Here is a 26,103-nt window from a genome sequence, read left to right as displayed (position 1 = left end):
TGTGAGTTCAGATATTTTATTTCTTTATTTTTTCACATTTAAAATGTTTTTTGCCATTTTAATTTTGACAGTACCACATAAGATATGTTTTAATTGCTGATGTGGGTTTATTGATTTTTAAATGCGCCAGAAAATAACCCATTTTGTACAATGCCCAGTCGTGCGTAAATGTGTTTCTGTATAGTATTTCTCCAGCGGTGGTCATGTGGTGACATAAATGATGGTATTTTGAGAGGTAATCATTGAAGTCGGACATCACTGAAGGCCTAGGTGGGAAACGCATAGAGCCCCCACTGGTCAAATGAGACAAAATTAAAAAGTAAACGTGTCAATAATTAATTAAATTAATTGAATCATGAAATAATGAAATCAACTATTAAATTATACATGAATTTAATAATTAATTAAATGATTACATATTTAAATGTCATTTTGCATAAAATAAATTAATGACACATAAAAACACATGTATCTATTTATTTCTAATTATAATAAATTAATGACACATTTAAGTTGTAATTTTTTTTAAATATTTTTTGCTCCTTAAATTAATCTGGCTGTCATTTCCCGTAATATCAGTTATTTTTGAGTAGTCAGTAGATAACTAACTGTACTTGGAACGCTCCCTTTCCAATATGCCGCGTGTGACGTCATCTACAGAACTGGAGCTGTCACAGTTCAATTAAATGCAGAACAGAGGAACCCAAGGATGCAGATGGATTGTGAGTAAAACAGTTCTTTATATAACGAAAAAGTACTCACAACAATGAGGAGATAACAAAAAGCGACGGTGCGAAAAAGAGAACACAAAATGAGCACCGTGAAAAAAGGACAAAAGCTAATATAGAAAAATAACTAAACTTGGGTCGGAGTTGCAAGACGTGCAAACTACCACAGTACACCAAGCTGGATGGCACTGGAAATAGCCAAGAAGGTAAGTAGCAAAAATTCAAGAAGCATAGGGGTCTTCTGACATGGAGAGTCAAGGAGTGGAATTGCAGAGTGCCATCCAGCTGACAAGGTGCTGCTTAAGTAGTGCTGGTGAGATTGGACACAGCTGTGCACGTCTCACAACCATACTTGCCAACCTTGAGACCTCCGAATTCGGGAGATGGGGGGGCGGCGGGGTTGAGGTGGGGCTGGGGGTATGGTTGAGGTGGGCGGGGTTTGGTGGTAGCGGGGGTGTATATTGTAGCATCCCGGAGGAGTTAGTGCTGCAAGGGGTTTTGGGTATGTTGTGTTAAGGTGCGGATGTTCTCCCGAAATGTGTTTGTCATTCTTGTTTGGTGTGGGTTCAGTGTGGCACATATTTGTAACAGTGTTAAAGTTGTTTATACGGCCACCCTCAGTGTGACCTGCATGGCTGTTGATCAAGTATGCTTCGCATTCACTTATGTGTGTGTTAATGCCGCATATATTATGTGACTGGGCCGGCACGCTGTTAACTGTATGGCTATTGATCAAGTATGGGTCGCATTCACTTATGTGTGTGTTAAAGCCGCATATATTATGTGACTGGGCCGGCACGCTGTTTGTCTGGAGTAAAGGCGGACGTGACGACAGGTTGTAGAGGACGCTAAAGGCAGTGCCTTTAAGGCACACCCCCAATATTGTTGTCCGGGTGGAAATCGGGAGAAATTCGGGAGAATGGTTGTCCCGGGATATTTTTGGGAGGGGCACTGAAATTCGGGAGTCTCCCGGGAAAATTGGGAGGGTTGGCAAGTACGCTCACAACTCCGCCCACAGGGAAACACAGGCACTCTATGAGGAAAACAAAAAGTAAGAGCCAGGTCTGCTGCACCAACAAAGGAAAACTGAACATACAAACAACAAGGTAGCAGCAGGCGGTGACGGGAGCACATTCCCCAGCATAGACAGTGTCGATAAGGCATTAAAACGATTATTTTGATTACTTAATTGCATGTTTTTGTCACCCTGGTCCATGATTACTTCAACGCACCCCGAGAGGGACAAGGGGTAGAAAACAGGCAAATAAGAAATATAAAAGAATCTCCATTTCCGGACTTTCATGCTCTTCCATAGACATCACAGCCTGTGTTTTGAAACTCATGTTCTTTCAACATTTCCTCAGGCATCTTGAGGAAAAAATCAGTAGAAGAGGACGCAAAACGAATACTAGCGGATGACCTTCTTCTTCTGTCATTTTTTAACACTGTATGCTCTTCTTTCTCCACTTTTCTGCAGGTTCTGGCTCAGTCATTCTCCCCATTTAATTTCAATCCTCAAAAAACAAGTTTTCTTTAGTTTTTGTTTCACTCAAAAATAGGGCTCTACTACCACCTAGAACAATTCACAGCGCTTTTGACCATGAAAAGTTTAGTGACCATTCAGTAAAATTGACAAAAGATACAACAATGACAAAAACTTGAAATGTCACAACATCATACAGTGCATGAATGTGGAGCTATCTAAAAACACATTCAAAAACAATCAGCATTCAAACAAAGCAGGAAAAAGGAAAACAAAAATAATAAAATTAAATAAGCGGAAGAAGTTGGATTGATGGATGGAAAACTACAATCTGGAGATTTTATCCTGAAGATGCCAACAGTGTCATTCCTTCTTTTTGTTTCTGGACTTAAACTCATTCTGGATTTCCAGGAAGGTTTTGTTCTTAGTCTCAGGGATAAAAAAGAAGAAGTAAATCGCCACCATAGTGCATATTCCCATAGACACCAGGAAGCAGTACTGCTGCAGATGGATCTGTGGAAACAAAGCACAACACTCTTTCTTTTTTCCGCTGACACAAATTGTTGTGTGTTGGTTTTATGTTGCGCTTTCATCAGTGGTTAGCTTCTTTGTACAAAAAATAACTCCAAAAAGTATTGTGTAAACAATTTCAATAGAATGTGCATGTGAACTGAAATGTGAACGGAAATGCTAAAAGTTAGCACGCTAGCCATATCAGTCAAGTAACAAAATATGACTATAGATGTACAGTATACCTGCAAAATGAGCTACAAAAGCTAGCATGAAACATTAGTAAGGTAACATGCTAATGTTAGCATGCCAACAGTTAGCATACGTCAAGTACCACACTGTATGACTCTAAGGTGTATTCAGTGGAAACTCGATTTACAAACCCCTTTTCGTTTGAAGTACGGCAGGCCGGATAAAAATATGCTTTGGTGTACAAACCATGTCTTGTACTAACGATTCATCCACCCATTGACTGCCTATAGAGGAGCCATTTTGTGCCCGGCAGCACATCCATTGTGAGCGGGCTAATCGATCTCCGGTCCTCACCGCTTATTCAGTCAATTAAGTGCTGCTGTTAGCTAAGGTGCTATTTGTGTACTTTTTAGTATTTTTTAAGACCATTTACAACATTCTTCTAGTGTCACTAGCTCAATATAAATTAATTAATTAAATAAGTTATCTTCTTCCCACTCCCTTTCAGGCAAAACTGGACAATAATGCACTATATTAATTTATATTATGTTTTGTCAACTTGTACTTCTTTGTCATTGCCTGAAATAAATAAATTAAAAAAATAAATAAATAAATAAATAAATATGAGTCCAAAGAAAGCAATGGACAAGTAATGTGTGGTTTCAGATAGTCAGAAAGTATCCACGGCGTTGTCGACATTACCTCGTCCTCCTTTCTGCTGCCCACAAAGAAGATTAACCAAAAAGGCAAAGTGGATTTGACTTTTTTACTCCTAATTATTGTAGCCACCTGGCTGTTAACGTTAAGGAGTGATGTGATTTGAAACTGTGAGTGCACCACAGGGCTAGTGACAATGTGTGTGTGCGCAGTTCAGCAAGTTGTTGTTTTGATTTAAGTTAAAGTTAAAGTACCAGAGATTGTCACACACACACACTAGGTGTTGTGAAATTTGTCCTCTGCATTTGACCCATCCCCTTGTTCACCCCCTGGTAGGTGAGGGGAGCAGTGAGCAGCAGCGGTGCCGCGCCCGGGAATAACTTTTGGTGATTTAACCCCCAATTCCAACCCTTGATGCTGGGTGCTAAGCAGGGAGGTAATGGGTCCCATTTTTATAGTCTTTGGTATGACTCGGCCGGGGTTTGAACTCACAACCTACCGATGTCAGGACAGACACTCTAACCACTAGGCCACTGAGTAGGTTTGTAGACTTTGTTATTAAATAGAAAGTTGATCCATCACTTCCTTGTTATGTTAGTTTGAAATACAGTAACGTAGAGCACTTTATTTTGTGTTCAAAGTGTACAAACCTTAACTAAAATAAGTGAGGGCTGGACCCAATATTCATGTTTACCTTGTTTCTTAAGAATACATTTGCTTCAATATACAGTACAAACTGTTTTTTTTATGAACCCTGTTTACGAATCATTTCTACCGCTTGCCGCTCTCCAATTAAATAAAGTGAGGTTCCACTGTACCTGCAAAAAAAGTTAAAAAAGCTTGTATGCTATAACGTTAGCATGCTAATATGGTAACGTTAGCATGCTAGCAATTGACTAATATTAGCAGGGAGCATTTGGACTTCATAAAGGTTTAAATTGGTTGAGAAATGTGGACGTACAGTAGGGAGGGGATTGATATGGCCCCACTCCTGGGTGGATCTCGCATGAGAGGAAGAGCGGCGTTAATAATTTTGCAAAGCAGTCTGCTGAACATGATGGAAAGTGCCACTCTACATAACAACTGACGCTGTGGTCAAAATTAGAATTGCCACTTAACACATTTTAAGATATTGAACACTCTACTGCCATTTGGCGGCAAAAGTGGATAGTACAAACTGTCACGGCCAGGGCGCATTGGAATGCGTCCTCATCCTTGCGCGCTGCAAGCACTGCAGGACACGCCATCACACGCGCCGCGCAGACCGCGGCCACGCGCCTCCACAGCTGGCGGCAATCATCAGTCAGCACACCTGCCGGTAATGAAGGAGCTGCCTTCATAAGCTTGGACAACCTGGCATGCCGCCGTCGGAATATAATCTTCTGTTAGTACTGTAAGCGATTATCTTATGCTTGATGCAACCTTGCTCTCTATCTGTCCTCTCTGTGCTTTCCCTGCGTTGATTGTCGTCTCCTCCCTCACCCCGCAGTTCCCTGTGTGCATCCCCGAGTCAAGTTGTGCGTCTTGTGCTCCCGGATCTTTCCTGCCTCACTCGTGCTTCCTGGTTCTCGACTCCTCGCTTTCCCCCGGACTACGACAACTCGCTCCTGCCTCTCGACCACGTTTCCGCCCCGTGACAACTCTGCCTGCCTTGCCCTTGTCTGACAGCACCGCTCCTCTCAACACGCACCTCCAACATTACAGTAAAACGCTACAGTTAAATACTACACATAGTCTTACACCATACACACTCTTGGATTTTGTCACACTCCATTTCCTTAGTTCGTATATTGAGTATTGTTTGACTATTATATATATTTGGACTATATATATAATAAATCTGTGGACATTACTGCGCCCTGGTGTCAGTTGCTGTCATCTTCCCCTGCAAACCATAACACAAACCCCCAAATCATGTAAAATGTGTGAAATAAAATGGGGCCATATGAATTACTTTCCTACTAACACTTTTTTAACAAAGAATAAATGTTACACGACCAGTCTGGTTGCGCCAAACACTAAATCTATCAAAGCATTCATTAAACAAAAACAAAACAAGAGAAGTATCCCACGCTCTTCTTTTGAAAAGTCGTTCTCTACAGAAGATACGGGCATATAAATCAACAATGTTATTTGCTCATGGGGCTGGACAGGACATGACAAAAAAAGAGAAAAAATGTTACAAAAATTGAGAATTATGGGGAAAAAGGGAATTTTTGTAACTTTGAAAATTCTTGAATCGAATGTCCACCATGTATGTTTATGGTGAAATGGTTTGAATCGGTTGAGAAATGTAGGAAGTGTGGAAGTTTAAAAAGTTGCCCATTTTCTACAAACATATATTAATGTTGTTCCCCGAAGGGGAAACTGGGTAACACATGGCACACTGACAAAGCTTAACCTATTGTTACTATACTAATCTACAAGGTTAATACAGTTTGCTTCTTTTTCTTCCCCTCCATTTATTTGCTTTCTTTTGTATTTCAAGTTATCATTACATGTACAGTATGTATTGTTGCATTTAAAACAATTGTATTTGTCAAGTGTTTTGCTTTTTTCGCTGTGCTTATCCCACACTTGAAAGGATGTACCAATGCTGAATGTGGCTTCTGGATTTCACTCAAAAGACCAGACCGTAGTTACTTTTTTCCTTTTTATTTTCCTTTAGTTTGCAACAGTTTTTCCAACAAAGAAACAGCTTCTTTTTTCTTCTTTAGTCTTTTTAGCAGTGTTAGTAGACGTTAGTAGACTTTAGTTTCTTTAGCTGTCATTAGCTGTCTTTAATAGCCTTTAGCTTCTTTAGTAGCCTTTAGTAGTCTTTAGTAGCCTTTAGTTTCTTTAGCTGTCATTAGCTGTCTTTAGTAGCCTTTAGTAGGTGAAAAACCTTTAAGGACAAAACACCACAAAATTAATATGCTGTAAAAAATCAATCAATTATCAATCCCATAATTTAGAATTATTAATTAAGCTATCAAACACTTAACTATTAAACAAGTGCAAGAAAATGGATTAATATTTTCCCTTTAAGTTAAAACAGATTTTAAATAAATTGTCTCAACATAAATGCACCAAGATACATATAAAATAAATGTAACACCAGAAACACAATAGATACATGCAGCAGAAAACCCAATATGCAAATACATAAATACCTAACCAATTAACCACCTATTTTAGATACATATTTAAAATCCATATCCAATATAAATATATTATTAATTTAGCAGTGAAACACTCAATCTTAAATGCTGTCTACTGGTAGAAAAATGCCCCTTTTTCAATGCCCTCACCAGCAGCCAATGATCCAACACAGTTAAATCCAAACTAAGCAAAGAATATCAACACTTCCTTACTCAACAACAGTTACACAAAAACACCGTGTGTATTTAGCCTCCAGACTAAGCACGCTACATGCACACAACTCCCCCGCACCCCCCATCTCACCAGCCAACAGGTGCGCCACCCCCACAAAGAGAAATAAAGTGCATTCTTACCGGCTGTCCGTTCAGCTTTTGGTTTTGGTACACTTTTGGCACAACTCTGGGTTATCTGTAATGAACTAAACCTTTCTCCACTCTGCGCTGGCGTCTTTTGTACTCCTTGATTTGACACAGCTGTCTAATTACCGGGCTCGCGCACCAGCAGGTGAGACGGGAGCGCGCCGCGTTATACCTGCGCGTGAACGTAAACCGATCGGCTCTGATCATATAAGCCGACTGGCCGAAATAATGCCGAATTATATACATTTCCTGGGGTTGCCTAGGTGAATAGGGATGCGGATGTGTTCTATGATAAAATATAATTTTATTAAATGGGGTTTGGCTGGTTGCCAAGCCGCCGCGGTTGCGCGCTCGCGCATCAGCTGACGAGACAGCTGTTCGCCGCTACAGTATTGTTGATAATAGAGGTAATGATTGTTATTATTCATTATCAATAGTGCTATTTGTATTGGTATTTGTATTACTCAATTTGTACTGTAATAATGTTCATTGTCATTTCTGTGTTATTATTTATTTCACTAACTGCTTCTTTGCAATCACTTTTACCATCATATTTGTACATATTGTATTCGCTTATGCTGTTCTGTTGTTGTTGTTGAGTTTGTTGTCTCTTTGTCTTATCCCCCTGTTGTCCCTGCAATTTCCCCCCTCTGTCTTCCTTTTTTTCCATCTTTCTATCCCCTCCTGCTTCGGCCCGGCTGCACCAAATAATAATATAAATCCATTTAATAAAGTCAAATACAAATAAGGCAACAAGATAAATATCCTACACTTCTCTTTTGTAAAGTAAATCTGTACAGAAAATATGGGCATCTACATCAACAATATGATTTGCCTGAGTAGCTGGACAGGACAAAAAATAAATAAATAAATAAAACATACAATAAAATAAAAAGTTGCCCAATCATTTCGAATAGGAACAAAAGTCAGAGAAAACGTGGAATTCCTGGAAATTGAAATTTTTGGAGAATAAAACAATGTGTGGGATGAATGTTATGTTACTTTGCAGCATTCACACAAAAGAATGTTTATATTCATAAGAGTTGGACATAAGAGTTTCCTCAAAATCATGTTGCCTATACTGTACTCACCACAATAAAAGGGAAGCTCATGCTGATTAAAAACAAGCTGGTCCAGTTTATGGAGCCTGCAATCATGTAGGCTGCAGGCCGTGACTTTTGTGTGAACAGATCCACGATCAAGATGTTAGTCACAGCGCCTTGGGAGAGAACAATGAAGACGCCACTGTCACATGGAGCTTTTGAAGTGAAACAAATGTAAAAAAAAAAGTTTACCAGGTCCTAATCCAAAGCTCAGAATGAAGGCAAAAATACATGCCATGCTCAGGTAAGGAAAAACTGAACTGGTTTCCTGGGTATCAAGCAAAAACACAAAGATGTGCTTAATGCAACATATACTAGTACATATATTATGTTTGCGTGTGAACTTTAATACCTGTAAGGTGATGGTCAGAGTGAACAAAATGCAGCAGATACTCATCAGCGTGTATCCCCCAATAATCAGCACCTTCCTTCCCAGCCTCTCAATGAGCAAACCCTGCGAGACATGCAGCACATGGCAAGTCTGAAAACATTGCATGAAAGCACTTCCTCTCCATCTGGTGCTGACCTTTCATGCTACTTGTGCCCATTTGTTCCATCACACTGCACGGCAGTAATGTGCATTATTTTCAGAAAACATCTTACAAAGAGCATATGAGCCCAGCTATTTCACATACTATTGACATTTTTTTATGTGTTTCAGACTCAAAGTATTTATGTTTTTTACAGATAAGATAATGCATTTACAGTACAAACTCTGTTCTTAAACACCCATTCATCCATTTGTTTTATACTGCTTGTCTTCACAAGGCTGACGGGTGACCTGGAGCCTAACATAATTAGGAATTTGACCAAAGTTAATGAAAATAACATGACTCTACAGCAAGGCCCATAAGCAGAATTTTATATGAACTATTAAACATTTTTTCGCACACTTTTATAGTAATGTGAAATGATTCTTATCCTTTAATCTAACTTGAATCAAATTTGATGTATCTTTTGTACTAAAACAAATTAGTGGGAAAAATATTTATCAATAATTATTTTATTTTTTTACATCATTCAAACATACATTGATAAATTACGAGTACGGGTCCTACAAAAAAAATGATGTACATCCAGATCACGATTTTTATTTATCCCGATTCTTGATGGATTAATAATTTTTCAATTATTTTAAAAACATTTTTTTTTTAAATCAATTTTTGAATTAAAAATATTGAACAACTGCTATTGATATTATTATTGTACTTTATGCTGTTGCCTTTATACATTTTTGGTTTGCCTTTTTTATAGTGGGAAAAAAATGCTGAATATTACGGTATTTGGGGGGTAAAACAGTAACAAATGTAACATCATTTCAGGGACGGCATGGCGCAGTGGGAGAGTGGCCGTGCGCAACCCGAGGGTCCCTGGTTCAATCCCCACCTAGTACCAACCTCGTCATGTCCGTTGTGTCCTGAGCAAGACACTTCACCCTTGCTCCTGATGGGTGCTGGTTAGCGCCTTGCATGGCAGCTCCCTCCATCAGTGTGTGAATGTGTGTGTGAATGGGTGAATGTGGAAGTAGTGTCAAAGCGCTTTGAGTACCTTGAAGGTAGAAAAGCGCTATACAAGTACAACCCATTTATCATTTATTTATCATTCAAACATACATTGATAAAGATCACTAGTACGGGTGATACAAAAAATTCTTTTTTCAATACTTAAACGTATTTTTTTTTTTGAGAATCAATTTTTGAATGAAAAACATTGAACAACTGCTATTGATATTATTAATTATAATTTATACTGTTGCCTTTACACATATTGGGTTTTCCTTTTTTATAGTATTACTTAGTGCATTTCTTCTCAATTGCTTTGTAAATTTCTATTCAACTGTAAGTAAGCTGGGATTGGGTTGGAGTTTTGGTTGCTCTATACGCTGTGCGTATAAGTCAGCAGCACAGAGTACCGTATTTTTCGGAGTATAAGTCGCTCCGGAGTATAAGTTGCACCGGCCGAAAATGCAAAATAAAGAAGGGAAAAAAACATATATAAGTCGCACTGGAGTATAAGTCGCATTTTTGGGGGAAATTTATTTGATAAAACCCAACACCAAGAATAGACATTTGAAAGGCAATTTAAAATAAATAAAGAATAGTGAACAACAGGCTGAATAAGTGTACGTTATATGACGCAATAATAACCGACTGAGAACGTGCCTGGTATGTTAACGTAACATATTATGGTAAGAGTCATTCAAATAACTATAACATATAGAACATGCTATACGTTTACCAAACAATCTGTCACTCCTAATCGCTAAATCCCATGAAATCTTATATGTCTAGTCTCTTACGTGAATGAGCTAAATAATATTATTTGATATTTTACGGTAATGTGTTAATAATTTCACACATAAGTTGCTCCTGAGTATAAGTCGCACCCCCGGCCAAACTATGAAAAAAACTGCGACTTATAGTCCGAAAAATACGGTAGCTTTTGTAACCTATAACCTGTTTTGAAAAGGTTTTACTATAATTTATGTACAAGCAAATATACAGTACAGGCCAAAAGTTTGGACACACTTTCTCATTTCAATGCATTTTCTTTATTTTCATAACTATTTACATTGTAGATTGTCACTGAAGGCATCAACACTATGACATCTGTGAAGTGAAAACCTTCTTGAAGCTCACCGAGAGAATGCCAAGAGTGTGCAAAACAATAATCAGAGCAAAGGGTGGCTATTTTGAAGAAACTAGAATATAAAACACGTTTTCAGTTATTTCACCTTTTTTTGTTAAGTACATAACTCCACATGTGTTCATTCATAGTTTTGATGCCTTCAGTGACAATCTACAATGTAAATAGTCATGAAAATAAAGAAAACACATTGAATGAGAAGGTGTGTCCAAACTTTTGGCCTGTACTGTATATATTACGGGAGTCATGTTGAATCAAAAATCGACTCTGAATCGAGCAGTCACCCTAAAATTTGGAATTGAATCGTGAAGTGTCCAAAAATTCCCACATCTAAAGATAATTACGTCAATCCGGATCAGGTTTTGAACCCCGTTTCATCTGGCAGAGCAGGAAGCGAGTGGGAATAAGTTTGCGGTAAAAATGAATATGAACCACCCTGCCATCTTGATCCATTGTATAAAATTATCTCCAAACCCAAATTTACGTAATGTGCAAAACATAAATGACCAGTTCATGCGATCGAATGCCTTCTCCGCATTAACAGTACATACTGCTGTGGGATAAGGGAGACTTCTAAAATAGTAAATAACATTAAACAATTTCCTTGTATTGTCTAAAGATTGTCGACCTACCATGAAGCCAGTTTGGTCAGTATGAATTAATTTTCTTATTACATTTGATAATCGTGTGGCTAAGATTTTTGCCAAGATTTTATTGTCCATATTGGCTAGGGATAAAGGCCGATAATTACTGCAAATCAATGGGTCTTTATCCTTTTTATATATCAATGAGAAATGAGAAAAATTGAAGGTTGGAGAAAACAATTGTTTATTAAATGAAGATTTGTACATTTGCAATAATAGAGGAGACACATCTTCACTGAATAATTGATACAATTCTGTATTGTAGCCATCAGGGCCAGGAGATTTATTTTTTGCAAATGAATTTATAGCTTTTTGAATTTCCATTAATTGTATAGGTTCCTCCAGTGATTTTTTGTCATGCTCTGATAAGGATGGCAGTTGTATTGCGTTTATGTATGACTGCATAGCTTCTATGCTACAATCTTTCTCAGACTTATATAGATTTGTATAAAATGTTCTAAACGTTTCATTGATTTGCTTGGGATCAACAGAAATACTACCATCTGAAAGTTTAATATTAGATATATGATTTCTAGTCATCTGCTTCTTTAACCTTATTGCAAGCAGCTTTCCAGCCTGCTCGCCGCCGTATTCATGAAACTTTTATTTTGCCCTATAAATGTTATATTCAACCTTCTGCTTTATTATATTATCATATTCCATTCTTTGTTTGCAAAGTTTGATCCATGTTCCTGATTATACTGTTTGGACAATGTGTCCTGCAATTGTTTGATTCCATTCAATAATTCATTTTCTTCAGCACGTTGTTTTTTTATTCTTAAAGCTTGCAATCCTAAGTTCTTCTCTTACACAACACTTAAGTGCTTCCCATATTGTGGAGATGTCAGAGACAGAATCCTGGTTATTTTTAATCAAATCTGAAATAAATTCTTTAATTTGTAATCTATTTTCCTCACTTTCTAATAAAGATGTATTCATTTATAATTTAATTTATATTAATATTCTGAAAGAAAGGAATCTATATGTGTTAAACATGCTTGTAGTATCATTAAACCCCTTTAACTTGTTAACAAAAACGTCTTTTTCATAAATAAATAAATATAAATTATATATATGAATGAGGTAAATCCTCTCGACTTGGTCAATTGAAAAGTGTAAAGTGAAAAGTGTGGGCACCCCTGAATTAAAGACTGACTTTATAGTTCTGATGTTTGCTTTTAGGAATAGTTAGCTAATTTTTTATACTTTATACTCCAATTTGCATTATTTTCTGTGTATTGAGTTCAAATGTCATGGTTTCAAATATTTTCAAGTTAATATGTTTTGTCTAAAATAAACAATTAAGCCAGCCTTAGATTTTTTTAAAAATAAATAAAAAAGGGTCGCTAAAGAAAGTAATCTGAGGTCTGGCAATGACGACAAGCGAGTGTACCTTCAAAAATTATTTCTATTTTATGGTAAACGTACTACTTTGTTGCTTTAGCCCTTTTCTGCACTACTACAGTATAAAACATCACATGCCCAATAGTCTTTGCAGCAAATGAAATGTAAAATACTCACACGTGTCAAAACAGTGAGGCATTCACAGGCACCAGTGCCCACGGTGGCATACGGTATTTTGTCATTAGGAATTCCTGCTTGTCTGAACACATAATCTGCGAAAAAATAGATCTGCGGAAAAAATAGAAGAGAATAGATTTAAAATTAATTGTTCATTAATTGAACGATTTGCAGTACGAAGAAGACATTTATAGCAGGGGTATTCAACTAAATTGTTTTGGGGGCCATTTTATCCAGTAGGCAAAATATCTACTGTCAGAGTTACAGGAGATATTTCTGTAAAATTGATAGTCAAAGATCATCTCTATGACAGCACTCAAGTGTTTTTAATAATCTGCTGCAAAAATATGAGTGTCTCACAAGTTTTTTTGAACTGAACTTGCGGGCCACCAGTTGAATAGCCCAAATGGTGAAAAACAGAGGATCTAAAATGGAACCTTGAGGAACACCACTCGTATAACTAAAGACGTTGAACAAATAACTGCTGACCGCATCTGAAGTAAAGAAGATACAGCAACACCTTAGTTACATAAATCACATTGTAATTACCAAAAAGGAAAGTACTTAGAGAGGTGCCTTGGTTATGTAAAATACAAGTTTGGACCCCAGTGTTCTGTGTTTGCTACCAAGGTCTGCCAATGAGTTTACAGTGGTCACATACGGCGTTGATTCCATTGAGCTGCTCAGCTGCATTGAGAAGCATGACGGTGATAAGCTGCCAGCGCATGTCGCGGTCCGCAAACAGTTCCCACGGCTTTTTGGCCGTGATTTCAACCAGGTTGTTTCTCTCGTTCTCAATTTCCTCCATTTCTTTTTCACAATTTGCAGCACCGTGGAGTTGCTTTACGGCTGCGTGGGAGAAGAGACAACAATGTGTTGACTGATGTCCTCACATATCCGGAAAGGCACGAGGTCTTTTTTTTGTGAAAAAACAAAAAGGTTGACTGCATCAAATATGATCACATGCTTGATCTTCTGGTGATGAAAGCATATGTTTCTGCCTGTGACGATTTATGATAAAATCATGTTCACTGAACAGAATCAGACAGTCCTTTTACCTTTTTTGCATCCCTCATCATCTCCTCTGTCAATGAGGAGAAAGCAAGGACTCTCCGGGAACCAGGGGAGGGTCAGGAGCTGCATGATCGCTGGGATAGCCGTGGTGGACAGCAGAATGGGCCAATACTCTTCTCTACCCAGCAGCTCTCTGTTGAACCACACAGCTTGTCTCGTACTATACACACACTTCCAAATATTGACATGTTATGACAGTCATAACAACAAAATATGTTTACTTGAGCCCCATCACTTGTCCAGTCAGGATCCCCCCAGTGAGAAAAACATAGGTCCCCATTCCCAGGAGGCCACGGATGGCAGTCGGAGCGATTTCAGTCAAGTACAAAGGTTGAACAATAAGGCCAATGCCTACGTATATGTAAGAAACACATGGTCACATATGGTTAGCAAATATTTGTTGAACATTCTAAGCATATTTCATTATGTGTCACCTGCATTTACTCCAATGATAAGACGGCCGATGATGATGAGTTCAAACGATCCTGTTCCATAGCTCAGACCCATCATCAGTGCAGCAGTTATTGCCAGAATGTTGTTAGTCAACAACGTCCCTTTCCTGCAGCAACATAGACGTATGACCTTATATGACAGGGGTCGGCAACCCAAAATGTTGAAAGAGCCATATTGGACCAAAAATACAAAAACAAATCTGTCTGGAGCCGCAAAAAATTAAAAGCCATATAGATAGTGTGTCATAAGACATAAATTGAATTAAGATGACTTAAAGGAAACTAAATGACCTAAAATATACCTACAAACGAGGCATAATGATGCAATATGTACATATAGCTAGCCTAAATAGCATGTTAGCATCGATTAGCTTGCAGTCATGCAGTGACCAAATATGTCTGATTAGCACTCCCCACAAGTCAATAACATCAACAAAACTCACCTTTGTGCATTCATGCACAGCGTTAAAAGTTTGGTAGACAAAATGAAACAGAAAAAGAAGTGGCATAAAACACGTCCTAGAAAGTCGGAGAAAGTTATATATGTAAACAAACTACGGTGAGTTCAAGGACCGCCAAAATTAGTAGGACAAAACGGCGCTCAACAAATACTCGAATCAGTGAGGCATGTTTAATATAAACAGTGTGCTTTAAAACAATTAGGGAGGTTTGCGTCATGTTTGCCCTTCTACTGAAACCATATTAAAACAATTTTTCATAAATTTTTTAAAAGGCTCCAAGGAGCCACTAGGGCGGCGCTAAAGAGCCGCATGCGGCTCCAGAGCCGCGGGTTGCCGACCATTGTTATATGACATGACAATGAAGCCACAACATTAGGTACACCACACATCTAATGAGAAAGTTGTCAACTCAGTTTATCCATTGAACAAAGTGTGTGGTTTGCGGTTGTCTGAGGTGGACTGTCTTCTGTGAACCCTTTGGAACAGGGGTGGCCACACTTTTTCTGCAGTCGAGCTAATTTTCAATTAACCAAGTCGAGGGGATCTACCTCATTTATATATATAATTTATATTAATTAATTTATTTATTTTTGTTAACAAGTTAAAGGTGTTTAATGATAATACAAGCATGTTTAACATATAAAATTCCTTTCTTTCATGAAGACAAAAATACAAGTTGGTGTATTAAATGATTCTGATGACTTGCATTGATTGGAATCAGACATTAGTGCTGATAAGGTCCGCATTTTCAAATGGAGGAGCAACAAAGTCCTCCTTTCTGTCCAATACCATATAAAAGTGGTTGTTTTTTGACATCTTATTTGTCCAGCTTCCATATTAATTTTTATACACTTTACAAGAAATACATTGACACCAAACTCCGTAGCTTGCTAGCTTGTGCACGCCAGCTTCCGGAGACTATTATTTTGTTAGTGCAGGCAGGATGAAGCAGCACTTTTATTGTGAAGACAGGAACTGTGCAGTCGGTCTTTAGAGTTTTGACAGCAGGTACGGCGCGAGAGTCTGTTGAAATAAAAAGTGTTTCTCGCCTTCCTGTCGTTCATTTATTCTTAATAATGAGCTTGCAGCAACCAGCGTCATCTGTGAAGAAAGTGACGTCTTGGTGAAGATCGCAAATTTTTAGGTGTATTTTTTTAATGCCTGGCTGGCGATCGGCTGACATAGCCTCAGCGATCAACCGGTAGCTCGCGACTGATGTTATGGGCACCCCTGCTCTGGAGACTTTCAATTTCCATTATATTCAAAGCCAAACAGGACATACAAGTCCTTAAACATATTTTGTATTAAAAAAAAAATGTTGCCTCAAATTTGTTAATAGACTTCAGTCCTAAAAAAATATATAAATTATTTCAAGCTTGTTTTTTTTTGACAGGTTAAAATGACTAAATTAACTAATATTACGCAAATGTAGACTAATTGACAACTGTGGCATAATTTGATCAAAAGGCCTTCAATGGGTTAAAATCAGGGCTGCCAAAAACAACTCGTTAATTCATGTGATTAATCACAAAAAAAAATGATCGCATAAATCATTTATCATCGCAGATTAATCAAGCAAGTTTATTTTGACAGCATATGCTCCTTTACCTTAGTTGGGGATGGTTACCTGGTGTGCTCGCTTCCAAATTTCACTTCAAAAATACATCCAGACGGACGGGACTTTATATTTTATAATACTTTATATTAAACTGCTACCAAGTTTTGAGCAAACAAATGACGAGTAAAACATTTTTTTAAATGTCACTGGATGACATTCTGACAATAAAATTGTACTTGTGTCCACCATCCATCCATCCATCCATCCAATTTCTACCGCTTAGTCCCTTCGGGGTCGCGGGGGGCGCTGGAGCCTATCTCAGCTACAATCGGGCGGAAGGCGGGGTACACCCTGGACAAGTCGCCACCTCATTGCAGGGCCAACACGGATAGACAGACAACATTCACACTCACATTTCCACACTAGGGCCAATTTAGTGTTGCCAATCAACCTATCCCCAGGTGCATGTCTTTGGAGGTGGGAGGAAGCCGGAGTACCCGGAGGGAACCCACGCAGTCACAGGGAGGACATGCAAACTCCACACAGAAAGATCCCGAGGCCGGGATTGAACTCACGACTACTCAGGACCTTCGTATTGTGAGGCAGACGCACTAACCCCTCTTCCACCGTGCTGCCCTGTGTCCAAACCATTTAGTTAATATAATAACACAATTTCACGATTTCGGTGAATGCGCATATGAAACTTGTGGGGTTCGGTACCTCCAACAAGGTTAAGAACCACTGATTTAAACCATGCAAGCGAGTAATAACTTGTGATTGATCATGATTAATCCAACTAAAAAAGTGATACAAATTAAATAATCATTTGACAGCATTAGTTAGAATTTTTTTTTTAATTAAATGTTTGGTATTTTTGTTTAGGACTGAAATTGATTAAAAGATCTGAGCAAAGAAACAAAGACAAAAATCCCAAATGTTTTTATGCCTTTTGAAAAATGAAGGACTTTTATGTAAGGCTGCAACAATTAATCAAATAATTACTAATTATTAGGTTACTATTAATTAAGACTAGAAAAAAACTTTGATTTATATTCTTTATTAACTGTTTAATGAGTGTAACTAATTAATATTGACACAATTCGTACCGCATGGAGTGCAGGGAATGCGTGAAATATTAAAATGCGTGAACATAGTTTCCGCACATGACAGCGGTTTTGTGGGGGGGTTGTGATCTGTGTGGCAGCGAACAGCGAAGTATTTTAAAATGTACTTTTTCCTTAATACACACATGTTAAAAGTGCAATTTCAATAAAGATGATTTGCATTTATTAGAGAAAAAAAAAGAAGGTCTTGGCATGCAGAAAAATGTATGTGTATTACAACAATTTTCCCTAAAACAAGCTTAGCAGCTATGAAGTATGTTTTATCCGATTGACACAATCGATAGCTGCAGGCCTACTGATATGTCCTTTTAGGCTTTGGGGTATTGTGAAATAACAAGTGCAAGTGTATCATAAACTTGTGAAATAATTGGACATTGCAATTTTTAAATGTAACATTAAAAAACTCTTCTTGGAAAAAACGCAAACTAAAACTGAAATGACTGAATTTACTGAAAGGGAAAAACATTTCTGATGAAATGAGATAACCAAAATACGGCATAAAAAAGTAGCTGCCGGATTGTTCACATTGCTCTTGTCTTGGATCATAATTCACTGTGATTCATTAAAAAATGTAAATCCATACCTCCCCAGCTTTATTGACAATGTTCCTCCAACTGTCACTCCTACTAGTCCTCCAAGGGTAAATATTGACACAATGATGGACCACAAAAAGGTGAGAGCATCCTCTGCAATTCCGGTCTGATAACGCACTGTCCACGTTTGGTTGATGAACTCTTGCACATGCTACAAACATGGAAAATATAGATATACCACATTGATCAAAATGAGAAAATGTCCCAAAAATAGAGCATTATTACCTTAGTGGGTGCATTAATGATGGAGACGTTATATCCATACTGGAAGCTTCCTCCTATACAAGCAGCAAAGGTTGCCAGAAGAAGGGATTTGTTTGGAAACTCCAGGAAAGACAGGCAAGCACAAAGAAGAAAACATTTAATTTCCCCCCATTGCAAGACAACTTAACACAACATACCTTTATACCCCGTCTTGTTTCTTCCGGCTGTTTAATCAACAAAGGCGTATGTTCATAATTGTCCCTATTATCTTTCGGCATTTTGTCTGTTCCCCACACAGCGTCCTTCTTAAGCTCGCTCTCGATAAGAAAACCAAATCTGATGAGAAAACAGTTTTATACTGCAGCAAAACACTGTTCTTGAGTCATAACAATATGACCGTGGCCTGTGAAGAATGGACACATTTCCACTTTGAAACAATTTCACACATGGGGCCGTAAAATGTGGATGTTGCAAGAAGTTTTCCCAGAAAAAACTAACTGGAGTAATTCATGAAGTCCACAAATGTAATTATACAGCTTACAAAATAGTGACAAAAATGTATTTTCTTTTTGGTGTCAAAGCAGGCCAGTACGTTTTATGCATATGTGTTACAGCCGCAGGACGTACAGTATGAAGAATTGAGTAAATTACCTTGATTCGTGTGTCAAGAACAAAGGTTGCGACTTTAATTTGCAGTAAATCATTTTAACAAAGTATTACGGGGAAACAAGCCCATTTTGGTGTGGATGACTAACATTTCCAAACTAAGACCAGCCCTTTAATGTGGTGTTTTTTTACTATATATTGAAACAATGTTAGGTTATCGGGGCCTGCAAAGCCTTCCCTGCCGTTTACCTAAATTCTAGTATTTGTCCTATGAAATCAAATATTAGTTTTTTCCTGACAGTCTATTTTGTACTGTTTTCAGTATGTGTTACCCCAGGATGCAGAGACGGCAGGTGAAGTGCAAGTAAGAGTAAGAATGGGTACCGTTCGCATTTGAACCGATACTGCTATCAATTCCCCGGTACCTTTGAACTCAACGGTACCAATTTTTGGTACTTTTGTATGTGTTGATAAATGTTAATTGTTTGATGATAGTTTTTTTTAACGCAACATTTAAAAATTAGCTAATTACGTTAACTGTGCTGACCAGTAGTCATATCTAGTTTTCTTATGAAGTTTGAGTCTCTCTTGCAATGCAGTTTCACTTCCAAGACATTAAATGGCAGTAGTGTACAGGCTATCTATGGTATGTTGTTTAACTCGGAAGTAGCTTTTTCCGTGAAGCTGAATGTGTTATGTTGCGCCCTACAAAGTGTTTACACTGTAAGTGTTGTGCTTTTTACATTATTGATTATAACATTCATCTTAATTCGGCCCGGCAGCAATGGCTGCGTAGGCCTTGTTGTAATTGCCCCATGCATTATTTTTCACCCACTTCGATAATTTTTAAGGCCTTTAATGTTTACAAAACTCAGCAATTTTTGCAAGCACGTCTAGTCCGGAGATAAATTGGATATTTTGTCGTTACCGAAGATGACATATCAAAATTGATTCTCTAGTGCCCCCTTGAAACGTTTTTTAAAATTTGCCCCTGCCATCAGATTCATGTATCTTCACGAAAATTGCTAGAGACATCGATCATGACAGGACACACATAAAAGTCTCAAAAACCCATATATGAAAACAAACAGGATGTAAGCTACAGGAAAAGCTACTCGTTAAAAAAGTAGCTAAACTACTGCCAAGCTACTAGAAAATGTAGTTAAACTACGATAGCTTAGCTACATGTAGCTTGTTACTGCCCATCACTGTTTATTGTTTATACTTCATATGTAGTGTCGTCACGATCTGATGTGGCGGGGGCAGTTGTAAAAAACAGTTAAAAGTTATGGGTTGGTCAGACTTAGTTAACAATAGCTTGCTTCATTTAATTAAACTAAGATTAGTTAGATTTTGTTCAAGCAGACTTCAAAGCGACTAATGAGAAAGGATGTATCTATCATCTATCAAGGTCCCCACAACTTCTTACCTTCATCTTCACTGTCGTCCTCTTCTTCCTTCTCATCTTCTGACTCATCAGAGTCAAAGTTGATGTAATCATCTGCAGCCGGCTTCTTCTTGTTCTTTGCCTTGCCACTGTCGGGTTCGACTGGCTGCTGCTTCTCCACTGTGTCGTTTGCCCACGTCGGGGCTTGGCTGCGATTCTGATGCACTGACACGAACTCCTTGAATCCCTCATCGTCTTCCAGCTGACACACCAAAGAATGGTTAAAAACATTTTCACTTTCAACAGTGTATGTATACATTGTGACGGACTGTGAGAATGTTATGTCTGATGCTAGAGCCTTGTGTGTTATGCCATCTTGTGTCATGCGTCAAAATTAAACATCATTAAAATATATTAAAAATGTATTTGATTAATCAAAATTATGCCACAGCAATGCTGTGATTAACCTGTTTTGGAAAATAATGCTTTGACAGCTTATTAATTTAGGAATATGTTAATGTTGTGGTAGGTGGTGGTAAAAACATTGCAATATACTGACAGTTGCTTTAAGTCACTGTAAGTAGCTTTAGGTAACCATAATAACATTATGGTTACCTAATTTATCAACAGAAGAGTCAAAGTAGACAGTAGTATATTTGATACAGAGTTCATATTTGACTTAATTTGTGCAGGTGCACCTAATGTAATGCAGGATTAAGTGCATTACTAGACATGTTTACATGTACACAAATATTCGTAATAAATGCCCAGTCAGAAAAATGCAAAAACATTCAAACACTTCAATATGAAGGTTCTAATCCGATACGGTCCTTATGGAAAGAATGTATTGCCATACGCTATTTCGAACAGCGTCCATGTAAACACCCATTCAGATACTGTCTTTATGTTTGGGGTAAAATCACCATACTGCGCAAGTTTGCTATGTCATCTTGAAAATAATGATTAAAAAAATTACCTTAACAAACACGGCGCCAGAGAATGAAAAATACAAGGAGCAAATGAGCTGAGGGAGTGCAGACAACGCTATTTAGATCCAACTTGAGCGAAACGCTACGCGTCAGGCAGCAGTATTGCTAAGTGCTAAACAAAAAATACAAACTATGAAAATAATTAAACAATCAGTTACTGCACAATGTCTGCCTCCACTGGGACGCCGACTGATGAGATGTTTGTATCACCAGGTTTAGATGAAGAATTAATCATAATCCACCTGGAGGAAAAACAAAGGGTGGCCACAAACAAGTGTTTTACTGTATCATTCTCGCCATCTCTGGGTGTAAATTGAATGTCAAGTTGACCAACTTCTCGGTTTATGGCCACACCCTTCTACTACACAAGTGAGAGACATGGTTTAAAATCTATAATTAACTTTCACCAGTATTTAGGCTGTCCGTATTTAATGACTTACAGTTACAATGCATAAAAAAAGAAAAGCGTGTTCTTGTCTAACATAAGGATTGTGAATGATAGTGCGGTTCCCCTTTATAAGTCTCAACGCATGCACATGCCCTAGGGTTGTGAATCTTTGGCCACCACACGATTTGATTCTTGGGCGTAACGATTCGATATAGAATCGATTCAGACCAATTCTCGATTCAAAATCAATACTTTTTTTTAATAACATTGGGTGCCAAATTTATGATTACCTACATTCCTCCATAAAATAGAAAACCAGCTCCGAACAATTTTAATAAACTGGTTTTGTTTAACAAAATGCTACCCAAACACACATAAATATAAATATGTGTGTGTGTGTGTGTGTGTGTATAAAATAAAACTGATTTTGTTTAACCAATTTACCAGTGGCTTTAAAATGCTAACCAAACATACATACAATCTATTTCAAAGTTTATTTATATAGCCCTAAATCACGAATGTCTCAAAGGGCTGCACAAGCCACGACATCCTCGGCTCAGATCCTACATCAGGGCAAGGAAAAACTCAACCCAATGGGCTACAATTTTTGAAACAATTAAGAATAGTTACAAATAAGAATCACGATTTAATCAAAAACAGTTGTTTTACACCCCTAATATGCACAACACGATCGGTTCAATGCATTTAGTGTCCATGTAAAATGTGGATTTGGAATTCCAGTCAACCAAGGTTTAGATTAGATTGGATACATTTTGTGCATTTAAACATAGCAAATGTTTCCCTAAAAAATGTTACAAATGTTACTCACATTTTCCAGTGTACTGATGGCTTCATTTTTACCCTTCTTCACCTAAAACAGTGACGAAAAAAACAAAAGCAATGAAGAAGCTGGTATCCTAGTTAAAAAAAAAGCAAATATTAATATGTTCCGCCTTTTCATTGTCAGTTTCAGTTGGTTTGGATGGTTTGTCTGGAGCTGATCAGCTCTGAGTTTGTTTGCTCCAAGCTTTTGCTTTAGTGGGGTCTCCAAACGACTTGCACATCTCCACCTGCAAAGAAGCAGAGATACACGTCACTAAGCTAGCAAGAGCCCATCTAAGAAGGACAGCTCCAGACTGATGCCAGTCACCCTCTGCATACCGTTATCAGTAGCCAGAGGAGCCTGTTCAGTGCGAGACTGCTTCATCTCAACTGCAGGACTAATAGACTCAAAAACTCCTTTGTCCCACACGCCATTAGACTGTACAACTCCTCTCTGGGATGGAGGGGGGTACTAGGATGACAGGGGAGACAAAACAATAACAGTGCAATAGTTCTTCATAACATGGTCACTACTGCCTAGTTTCTCTTGTTATATTCTTATTTCACTGTTGGGGCGTGGTTAAGATATATATATATATATATATATATATATATATATATATATATATATATATATATATATATATATATATATATATATATATATATATATATATATAATACTTGACTTTCTGTGAATTCTAGCTATATATATATTTTTTATTATTATTATATATATATATATATATATATAAATAAATAAAATAAATACTTGAATTTCAGTGTTCATTTATTTACACAAATACACACACACATAACACTCCTCTACTCATTGTTGAGTTAAGGGTTGAATTGTCCATCCTTGTTCTATTCTCTGTCACTATTTCAGAACACACACATTATACAAATATACATTATAAAGTCAATAAGACAACGGGAGCTCTAATTTGGGAGTCTGAATTAGGATCAGAAGTTCCTATATAAACATTGCCTACTCACGTCGCCATTTTGTATTGATTACTGCAGCTGTGCACTGGATTCATTCACAAATACAAACTACAACTCACAAATACTTTAGAGTTAGGCTCCACAATCAGAATGTGTACTTAAACTTATAAAGATCACATGGATGTTATTCAGTGAGTTGATCCACCAAAACTAACCTGTTATACAGGAGGAAAAAGCACACAGGACGTTTCAATTGTTCACAGACTGGTCGCGCTCATCAGAATGACAAGACACTTCCGGTCTGCAGGTGATAGCATTCAATTGGGAAGAAACGCGCCCTACTGCCCCCTACTGACCAATGTGAATACTGATAAATGTGTAATGACAGCTCCAAAAACGAATTCAAACCACAAAACAAAATAAATAAATCAACACAAAAATGTGACACATTATGGGTGGGTCACATATGCATGTACACTAGATGCAGGGCCGGCCCGTGGCATAGGCCGTATAGGCAAATGCTAAGGGCACCGTCCATCAGGGGGCGCCACGCCAGTGCCACAAATGTTGGAGAAAAAAAAAAGAAAAAAAAAGTTGGTACTATTATTTCTAAATACAAAAAATAATCCCACGTTAATTAAAATGCAAATTAAAGCCTATTTAATAGAAATATTATTTGTTACAACATTACGCCCCCCCCCCCCCCCCTTCCCGTATCATGACTCTTTTTGGACGTCACCACAATAAAAAATCAACACAAGATGTCAAAACGGCCAAAACTGTCAGGTGCCCAGGGAAGAAAAAAGAGAAAAGAAGAGGAGGAGAAACGAGAAAAGACAGAGGTAGCAGGTAGGTAACGTTAGCCTACATGAAATTATTTGTCTGTTACAGAATGTGATAGTAACCTGGCTTTTTAGCATTAAGCTAATGTTACATGATTCGGCAATTGCTAATCAATAAATAGCTAGTTCTGTTTTAACGTCGGGTTAATATTGTGGAGGGGGCTAAATTGTTATGGAAAATAATAATGTAACGTTAGGTAATTACAGTACTCCCACCTTACATTCCTCAGGGACATTTGTATTAGATCTTTTAAGCAGGTGTTTTTGTTTACATTGTTATTGCCTTCTGGTTAGCTAATGTTTGCCCTGCAGGTAATAGTCACTTTTCCACCCCTTTATATATTAGGTATAGTTGTAAGCAGAGGTGGGTAGAGTAGCCAGAAATTGTACTCAAGTAAGAGTACTGTTACTTTAGAGATTTATTACTCAAGTAAAAGTAAGGAGTAGTCACCCAAATATTTACTTGAGTAAAAGTAAAAAGTATGTTGTGAAAAAACTACTCAAGTACTGAGTAACTGATGAGTAACATACACACACACATATATATATATATATATATATATATATATATATATATATATATATATATATATATATATATACATACATATACATTGATATATACAGTATATAATTTATATGTATTTATTTTGCTGTTTTTGTTTACATGTTAAAGATGTTTTAATGAATATACATGCATGTTTAACATATAGATTCCTTTCTTTCATGCAGACTAGAATATAAGTTGGTGTATTACCTGATTCTGATGACTTGCGTTGATTGTAATCAGACAGTAGTGATGATAACGTCCACGTTTTCAAATGGAGAAGAAAAGTTCCTCCTTTCTGTCTAATACCACATGAAAGTGGTTGGTTTTTGGCACCTTATTTGTCCAGCTTCCATATTCGTTTTTATACACTTTACAAGAAATATATTGGCGTCAAACTCCGTAGCTTGCTAGCTTGTTTGCGCTGGCTTTCGGAGACTCTTGTTTTGAAAGCGCAGGCGCGATGGAGCGGCACTTTTATTGTGAAGACAGGAACGTCCTCATGTGCGGTCAGTCTTGAGGCTTTTGACGGGATGTACGGTTGAAATAAAAAAAGTATATTTTTTCCTTCACACTTTTGATTGATTGATTGGAACTTTTATGATTAGATTGCACAGTACAGTACATATTCCGTACAATTGACCACTAAATGGTAACACCCCAATAAGTTTTTCAACTTGTTTAAGTCAGGTCATGTGACCACCTGGCTCTGTTTGATTGGTCCAACGTCACCAGTGACTGCATCTGATTGGTGGAACGAAGTGAAACGTCACCAGTAAGGCAGGCACTATGAAGGTCTGTCTGACAGACCAAAACAAACAAAGCGTGCATTAACAGATCGATAAAAATTAGTAGCGAGTAGCGAGCTGAATGTAGATAAAAGTAGCGGAGTAAAAGTAGCGTTCCTTCTCTATAAATATACTTAAGTAAAAGTAAAAGTATGTTGCAGTAAAACTACTCTTAGAAGTACAATTTATCCCAAAAGTTACTCAAGTAGATGTAACGGAGTAAATGTAGCGCGTTACTACCCACCTCTTGTTGTAAGTAAAAAAAAAGGTCAAAGACAAAGCTATTCGGTTTCTTGTGAGTATATACACTTCACTGCCGATGTGGGGGGGCGCCAC

General features: G+C 37.6%; 1 protein-coding gene across 2 annotated transcripts; it reads right to left on the bottom strand.

Moving 5' to 3' along the window:
• Positions 1-777: 777 nt before the first annotated feature.
• LOC133623277 (solute carrier family 2, facilitated glucose transporter member 11-like) lies at positions 778-22,756 on the bottom strand. 2 transcript variants are annotated; one of them, XM_061986431.1, is made up of 14 exons: positions 22,650-22,756; positions 20,486-20,705; positions 18,648-18,786; positions 18,472-18,570; positions 18,237-18,397; positions 14,493-14,617; positions 14,280-14,409; positions 14,043-14,191; positions 13,646-13,833; positions 12,985-13,095; positions 8,526-8,627; positions 8,366-8,441; positions 8,162-8,289; positions 778-2,724 (listed from the first exon to the last, which is right to left on the bottom strand). In XM_061986431.1, exons 3-14 carry the CDS (start codon positions 18,726-18,728, stop codon positions 2,575-2,577), a joined length of 1,500 nt encoding a protein of 499 aa, XP_061842415.1. In that variant the 5' UTR covers positions 18,729-18,786; positions 20,486-20,705; positions 22,650-22,756; the 3' UTR covers positions 778-2,574. The 2 variants fall into 2 exon arrangements, with proteins under 2 accessions (XP_061842415.1, XP_061842416.1); XM_061986432.1 differs by lacking the exon at positions 22,650-22,756 and adding an exon at positions 21,420-21,500.
• Between the last annotated feature and the right edge of the window lie 3,347 nt (positions 22,757-26,103).

Source organism: Nerophis lumbriciformis, linkage group LG12, assembly GCF_033978685.3.
Source record: "Nerophis lumbriciformis linkage group LG12, RoL_Nlum_v2.1, whole genome shotgun sequence".
NCBI classification, from domain to species: domain Eukaryota; kingdom Metazoa; phylum Chordata; class Actinopteri; order Syngnathiformes; family Syngnathidae; genus Nerophis; species Nerophis lumbriciformis.
Note: the sequence above shows the minus strand (reverse complement) of the source record. Positions and strands in the feature narration are given on the sequence as shown.